Raw genomic sequence first — 7,931 nt, forward strand, 5'->3', positions numbered from 1 at the left:
TAGATATATATATAAATATATAAATATATATATATATATATATATATAAATATATATATATATATATATACATATATATACATATATATATATATATATATATATATATATATATATACATATATATATATATATATATATATATATATATATATATATATATTTATGTATATATAAACATATATTCTTGGGAGACCTTGGGAGAGGGCTCACCTCTGGCCTAGCGATGCTAAGCTGATCTACGGGACAATGACATTCCAGAGCCACAAGCTAACTTTCTCTCCCAGAACTAAAAATTCTGTACCCGTTTTTAAACGTGATTGATACTGCATCATGCAAAATCAAGCAAAGGACCTTTTTGCAACTTTTCAAGTCCAGGAGAGCCTTTTCAGACCAGCCTCATCTGTGAATCAGTGCAACGGCCCTTTTCCTGAGGATCGCCTCAGAGCCAAGGACACACAGGCTTTTGGACTCCACACAGGACCATCTCCTCAGCTTCTGGTTCTGTTCATATGAATGCACTTCACAGGCTGATAATATCATCTTAGAATTAACTCCAACACACAACTAGATAGATCTAGAACAATCATGTCTAGTGTTTCCATCTGTTATCAACTCATTTGCATATTCTTAATTCATATCTGTTTAATTATTTGGTCATTAAGTCTTCATTTACCACATTTGGTTAAGTGTTCATTCATTTCCAGAAAAGGGGTCAATGTCACGGTTACATTCTCACAAACCTTCAGATCAACGAGCAAATTACATTTTAATAAATAAATTAATTTAGATATTGATTATAGAGTTGTTAAATGCTGAATATACGGCTGGTGCCCCAATTTACTTTTAAAATATGATATCAAACATACCCACACTTATACAGTGTGTCATGTTTGAACTCTTGAACAATTCATTAATCATTATCATCCTTGAATGCCCCGCCCTCTTTCACAAGTGGGAGGACATTCATAACCCTACATATACTGGTACAGCCCGTGCGAGGATGCATACGCAAAGTATATTGCGCTACACAAAGCAACACCAAGACAGAGCGTGACAGCCACTGTCGGTCTTCATAACTAGGGCCGATCTTCTACTTTTGGAGACCACAAATGTCTGAAGGGGAATCTCCAGGAAAAGTGGATAGTTTTTCTTTTAGAGCCATAATTTTGCGCCTTTTTCTTTGATTGCCCAACGATGCTGCAACCCGATGGTGCAAGGGAGAAGCCACCTTTGCAAATGGAGTGTCTACAGATCCTGCTGGGCTATTTAACCGCGCCGGGGTTAGACCGCGCTGGGTTAGACCGCGCTGGGTTAGGGATAGGGTTAGAGTCAGGGCTAAGGTTAGGGTTAGGGTTAAGGTTAGGGTTAGGGTTAGGGTTAGCCATGAGGCCATTTGGCCGTGGCTCCTGAAACTGCTGGGCTTTTTGACCGCGACGTGGATCTGCAGCCACGGCCCTTTGCAAAACCCTCAACAAATCTATGATAATAACTTTTGAATCCCAAGAAGGATCGGAGCGCTGAGACGGTGCAAAAGTCATTTGCAAACTGACCACTGACTGGCCCTGCAGGTCTCCAAAGATTCTTCCTGAGCCTTTGGAAGGTGCTAGGCGCATTGCATAGCCCAAAAGCATCCGTTTCCATTCAAGAAGACCGAATGGAGCGCAGAAGGCTGTCTTGGGCCTGCCGGCTTCAGTGACTGGTACCTTGTTATAACCGCTTGTCAGGTCCATGTTGAAAACCAAGGCTATCAAGGGAATGTAGTCCCTCATTCGTCCAGGAGTGATCCAGAGTAGACAAAGCTTCAGTTGTAGTCATCTGGACACTGTTTTAGAAATGCAAAACATTTCAACTGGTTGATTGACAATTACTCTTGGATGACAAATGTACTGATAAATTGTTCTCCAAAGCTATGAAAGAAATTACATTTACCATTAAGTTGTAATTGACTGAAGCACCAAAAGTAACCTGTTATGTTTTATCATGGCTAAAGGAACAAAATGTAACTGCTCTGATGGAGGTGCATGTCTACTTACAGTTGACCCCTGAAGACAAGCAGTGACCCCGCCAGGTTACAGGTCATATCTATGGAGAGGTTACCCTGCTCACAGTAAGAATGCAGATGTTTCAGGGTAACTCTAACCCTGTAGTTCAATAAGTTCAAGATAGATATCTCCAATGCCACAGTAGAACATTCCAGGCAATGCAATAAGATCTCCATAGACAAGCAGCAGGTCGCTGCATAGCGCACCTTGAATATGAACATTTGTCCTTTCCTATTCTTTTTGAGTTGTGACACCCATGGTTACACAATAGCATGAATTGAATCCAATAAATGTTCAGTTTAAAAAAAGAAGCATGAAAGAAACCATGTTTCTGATGAAGGAACATGTAAAAATGGTCAAAAAGCAAGTTGTAGGATTTTAAATGTTTGTAGGTTCTTGGAATACTAATATCACTATTAATAGAAAATGTATAACTCATCCTTCCTATACCAGGCTTCTCTCTGATGAAGAACCTTTCCATTGCTATCCTGGAGCTAAGTGAGTCGGGGACGCTGGCCCACCTGAAGAATAAGTGGTGGGCTCGGAGCTGCATGGGGGACCATGAGGGGGGCTCTCTGGAGGCACATGACCTAAGGGGGCTGTTTGTGCTTCTGGGGTTGGGGTTGAGTCTGGGAGTCCTTCTGGCCCTGCTTGAGCTACTGTCCAAAGCCCACCGCCAGGCCAAGGATGGCAAGGTAAGGGAGATCTAGTCAAATTGAATGCATTCATACTTTGGTCCTGTTTTGGAACCCAATTTAGTCCAAATAAAGACTTCACTTGGTCCTGTTCTAGAGGAAATATTTACCCACAATATTCCATGTCTTGATATTTTCTGAGCCATCTGAGATCATATTACCTTCTGGCATATTTTTGGGATGATGACATAATTTTACCTTATATGGTCAGCTGTTCAATTGTCCATTGACACCCATTATAATCACTATGTTGTAACCTGCCAGTTTCCTAAGTATAAATCATGCAATATCCTATGTTTATGTACATCTAGCTAATGAGTGCTCTGGCTTCAATTGAGAAACTAATTGTATTTTTTGGATGATGAGCCCATTTTTACACTATATCTTCAGTTGTGTAAATGCATGTCATTTTGCATTGATGATATCCCCTCCCTTTAGGGCTCATTGTCAGGTTTGTGTGAGTGTTTGTGGAGAAGTGAGGGGGGCTGTGATTTTCCTGAAGTCCACGATCATCTCCACTGTCTTCTGGGCGTTGAACTCAAGGTTGTTACCGCTGCCCCAGGACAAAGTTCACAGCCCTGTGGAGCTCCTGTGCTGATAGTCCGAGTGTCTGAGACATTCTTCGCCAGCTGCACGCACTGCCTCCGTTCCGTCAGGAAGTCAGTGCTCCCCCTGCAGGTGGCGTCAGTGCTCCCCCTGCAGGTGGAGTCAGTGCTCCCCAGGCACGTTGAGCTGGGAGAGCTTGTCCTGGAGCAGAGCAGGAGGATGGTGTTGAATGCAGAGCTGAAGTCCACAAACAGGATCCTGGCATAGGTTCCCGGGGAGTCCAGATAGTGCAAGATGAAGTGGAGAGCCAAGTTGGCTCTGTAGGCAAACTGCAGGGGGTCCAGCAGGGGGGAGGTGAAGGCCACGAGCCACGAGACTTTGAAAGTGACTGAAATCAATAAAACCATTTACATTGACCGTAGTTAGCCGCGGGTCCGGGAGCCGCACGGAACTGTTGAAAGAATCCACAAGACGTCTAATTTTGATAGACACCACAGCGGTTTAGACAAGATAGATAAGTGTTCTCACGCAAAATCTTGTGAATCTGCGTGGTGTTTGTAAAAACGGACCGCAGTGGACTAGAGCTGGTGTAATAGGCAATCTGCAAGTAACACACACAGGTCCCGCCCTGCACCTGCAGTGGAGTCAGTGTATACGAGGTATAAGGCCTTCTTATTGCAAAGTTACGTGATCATTTTTATTCTTTAATTAATCAATTTTCTACCGCTTGTTCCCGTTAGGGATCGTGGGTGACTGCAGCCTATCCCTTTTTAAAAAAATAATTTTAAATTTTATGTATTCATTTAGCATTTGTTGCATGTGTAGGTTGTTTTTGACTTTTGACCAATCAGACGCAACTTAACACACAGCAGAAGATGATATAAAAGATATAATGTAGCCTACCTTTACTACACTGCCAATTAAATACACGCATAAGGCAAAAAAAAAAAGAGGAATTTTATTTTTGTACCTATAACTCTAAACTCTAAACTCTTGTACTATAACTTTATACTTTATAACAAATAAGGAGTTATGATTACAATAATATCGATATCGCAGAACTTGACTCCCATATTGCATGTGTCTGTTTTGTGTATTGTTCAGCAGAGGTCATGCTGCTCCGCGCTTACGTCAGAGCTGAGCCAGCGCTTTGGAGGGGCCGCTGAAAGCCCAGACGCCGAGTCCAAAAAGAGCAAAGCCTGAAGCTCCAGCGGTTCATGAGGGTCCTGTCTCTCTCAGTATCCCTGTCTCTGTTAGCCAGTATAGAATGGATTCATCTTCTAGAATTGATGTCGATATTTGAGATGGAAGGAAAGGGTCCACATACATGTTTCTTTATTTTTACAGGAATATCCAAGCAGAAGAACTGCCAAGTGACTGGATAGGGCTGGATTAGGAAAGGGCATAATTCTCAGTTTGAATCTCTTTGGAATGTTATGTAATGTGTACAAACCCCACCCATGTCTACAGTGCTCCACCCTACAGGCAGATGTAATGTTACAAATTAATATTTTCTCTACTGTACTAACTGTAGAATATTTTCTTATGCTGTGAATAAAGTGTTGTGCTTGTTTCTGTGGTAAACCTGGTGACTATCAATTTATAATGACGTATTAAACATGAACTTATACACTGACTCAACCATATTTGAGGGGACTAAAGTGCATTAATTACCTTATTTTACATATATGCATATTCTACATTTCACACACACCCTCACTCTCACTCTCACACGCACATGCACACACACACACACACACACACACACACACACACTTAATAATATGCTTGAATAAAGCTTTAAATATGTTATTACTACTGTATTAACACTGTACATGGCGGACTCGTCATGAAATTGAGACTAAATGAAACCGTAGGTACAAAAGTAAATTTTACTTCCGCTAAACACTTTCTGACAGTTACCGTTTGATCAAAATCTTTACATTTAACTCAGAATTACATTTGGACAAATTTCAGTTATTAAAATAACTTTCATTTTCATACCAGGGGATATACGAAAGGAGAAGCTGCACCAGCGCATTGACCCTCTAGTCCTCAGTTGCACTTGGTTTGGGTGTACCCAAAATTAAAGACACAATCAAATACAAAGAAAATAGAGAGGGTTTCTGTTTCTTCATCAAACTTAACATGTCGAATTTTTCAACCTATTACACAAACATCTAAACCAGTAGTTTGCTTTTTTTGGTCACCACTCTAAATTTTGCGTTTGGTGAGGCAGCTATTCCATTGTATCTGCACAGTGTCACAGGCGCACAGTGTCACAGGCGGTCACAGGCGCACAGTGTCACAGGCGGTCACAGGCGCACAGTGTCACAGGCGGTCACAGGCGCACAGTGTCTCAGGGGGTCACAGGCGCACAGTGTCACAGGCGGTCACAGGCGGTCACAGGCGCACAGTGTCACAGGCGGTCACAGGCGCACAGTGTCACAGGCGCACAGTGTCACAGGCGGTCACAGGCGCACAGTGTCACAGGCGGTCACAGGCGCACAGTGTCACAGGCGGTCACAGGCGCACAGTGTCACAGGCGGTCACAGGCGGTCACAGGCGCACAGTGTCACAGGCGGTCACAGGCGCACAGTGTCACAGGCGCACAGTGTCACAGGCGGTCACAGGCGCACAGTGTCACAGGCGGTCACAGGCGCACAGTGTCACAGGCGGTCACAGGCGCACAGTGTCACAGGCGGTCACAGGCGCACAGTGTCACAGGCGCACAGTGTCACAGGCGGTCACAGGCGCACAGTGTCACAGGCGGTCACAGGCGGTCACAGGCGCACAGTGTCACAGGCGCACAGTGTCACAGGCGGTCACAGGCGGTCACAGGCGCACAGTGTCACAGGCGCACAGTGTCACAGGCGGTCACAGGCGCACAGTGTCACAGGCGCACAGTGTCACAGGCGAGGGTCACAGGCGCACAGTGTCACAGGCGGTCACAGGCGCACAGTGTCACAGGCGCACAGTGTCACAGGCGCACAGTGTCACAGGCGGTCACAGGCGCACAGTGTCACAGGCGGTCACAGGCGGTCACAGGATAAACATCACCTTGAAGCAGTTCTCTTCAGCCATGACTCTTTCTGCTTTCCACTGGTAGCTGGTTTCCCACGCTGCTCTGACACACTGAGAGGACAGGTTTCCTCCAGCTGCTCCTCTCTTCCTCTCCGCTAAGTACACATCCACCACCTGCAGACACACCTCGTCGCTCACCAGATGTTGCAGCTGTCGAATGATGTTGTGTATGACTTTGTCAATGGTGAAACCAATATAGGCGGTCACAGGCGCACAGTGTCACAGGCGCACAGTGTCACAGGCGAGGGTCACAGGCGCACAGTGTCACAGGCGAGGGTCACAGACGCACAGTGTCACAGGCGAGGGTCACAGGCGCACAGTGTCACAGGCGGTCACAGGCGCACAGTGTCACAGGCGGGGGTCACAGGCGCACAGTGTCACAGGCGGTCACAGGCGCACAGTGTCACAGGCGAGGGTCACAGGCGCACAGTGTCACAGGCGGTCACAGGCGCACAGTGTCACAGGCGAGGGTCACAGGCGCACAGTGTCAGACAGTGTCACAAGACAAGGACCATGGACAGCCCAGAGCCTGGCTCACTGGTGAGTGTCTGATGGTCAGAACTGTCCTCTCTGCTGCATGGACAGTGATGCGCAGGGTGGGTTTGGCTGAAAGGAAATTCCCGGGTTGGGACGGGTTATAATCTGTGGGGATGCATAATATAGGGGGGGCTATTAGACATTATGTGAAAACTACTCAGTGTTTTTTTTTTTGTTTTTGTTTATGTCCAAATGTGAATATTTTACATTGACTGTATAAATCAGTGCTTCTCAAGTATTTTCTGATAAGCCCCGCCATAATAGGAAGAAGAAAACACTTTGCGCCCCCCTACTCTCCGCCGCGACTATAAATACGGTGAGCGTATAAACTCTGCATCCCCGATATGTTAGTGAAGCAAAGTGTGTGTTTTATTGATGTGTCATTTATTTGGCTTCATGCTGTCGCTGCCAACAGTTTGAGACACAGTAGACACGGTGGTCTTTCCTCGTCTCCACCTCAGTCACAGTGACGCTACATACGCTTCCTCATATTTCCTCGTCTTATTAGCTTTTGCGTGACTTTTGTTTGTCTCATTATCTTTGTCTCTCTGCCTTTCTTTTCATCCCTGTTCAATATTTTGTCCATGGTGTGTCTTGAGGGTTTGTTCAGAGCACACGCTCTGCACTGTGTGTGCGTGTGCTCTGATCAAAAAAACATAATACGCTCAGTCTGACAATGACAGCGCCACTGCCTCCTACTGTAGCAATTATACTTTGTTCTAAACCATTTTACTTACGTTCAGACTATGTCTGGGTATTGCGAAGACCCTCGCAATACGATACGTATCCCGATAGAGGGGTCACGATACGATATACATCCCGATACATGTATATTCCGATACAATTCCCTCATTATGATACGTATCGTGATACATTAAAAAAAAAAAAAGGGGTCTTAAAAATTTCTCAAATGGGAAATGTTTTTACTTATGAAATGTCTTGTTTATTCACAAAGCACTTCTTTATAAATCCATTCTGCTCTAATAACTTCATACATCCAACAACTGATCCAAATAGAAATATA

The 7,931-nt window shown here is 44.7% G+C and overlaps 1 protein-coding gene across 1 annotated transcript in view; it reads left to right on the forward strand.

Moving 5' to 3' along the window:
• The window catches only part of LOC140363036 (glutamate receptor U1-like), a 28,843-nt gene extending 23,973 nt beyond the window's left edge, over positions 1–4,870 (forward strand). The window contains exons 8-9 of the mRNA XM_072449350.1: positions 2,499–2,740; positions 4,394–4,870. Of these exons, the coding sequence (XP_072305451.1) occupies positions 2,499–2,740; positions 4,394–4,489 (338 nt within the window). The 3' untranslated portion in view covers positions 4,490–4,870. The remainder of the gene's footprint in view (positions 1–2,498; positions 2,741–4,393) is intronic.
• Positions 4,871–7,931: the final 3,061 nt, after the last annotated feature.

Source organism: Eucyclogobius newberryi, unplaced genomic scaffold, assembly GCF_026437365.1.
Source record: "Eucyclogobius newberryi isolate DKJ021-1_F unplaced genomic scaffold, fEucNew1.0.hap1 SCAF_17, whole genome shotgun sequence".
Lineage (NCBI taxonomy): Eukaryota > Metazoa > Chordata > Actinopteri > Gobiiformes > Gobiidae > Eucyclogobius > Eucyclogobius newberryi.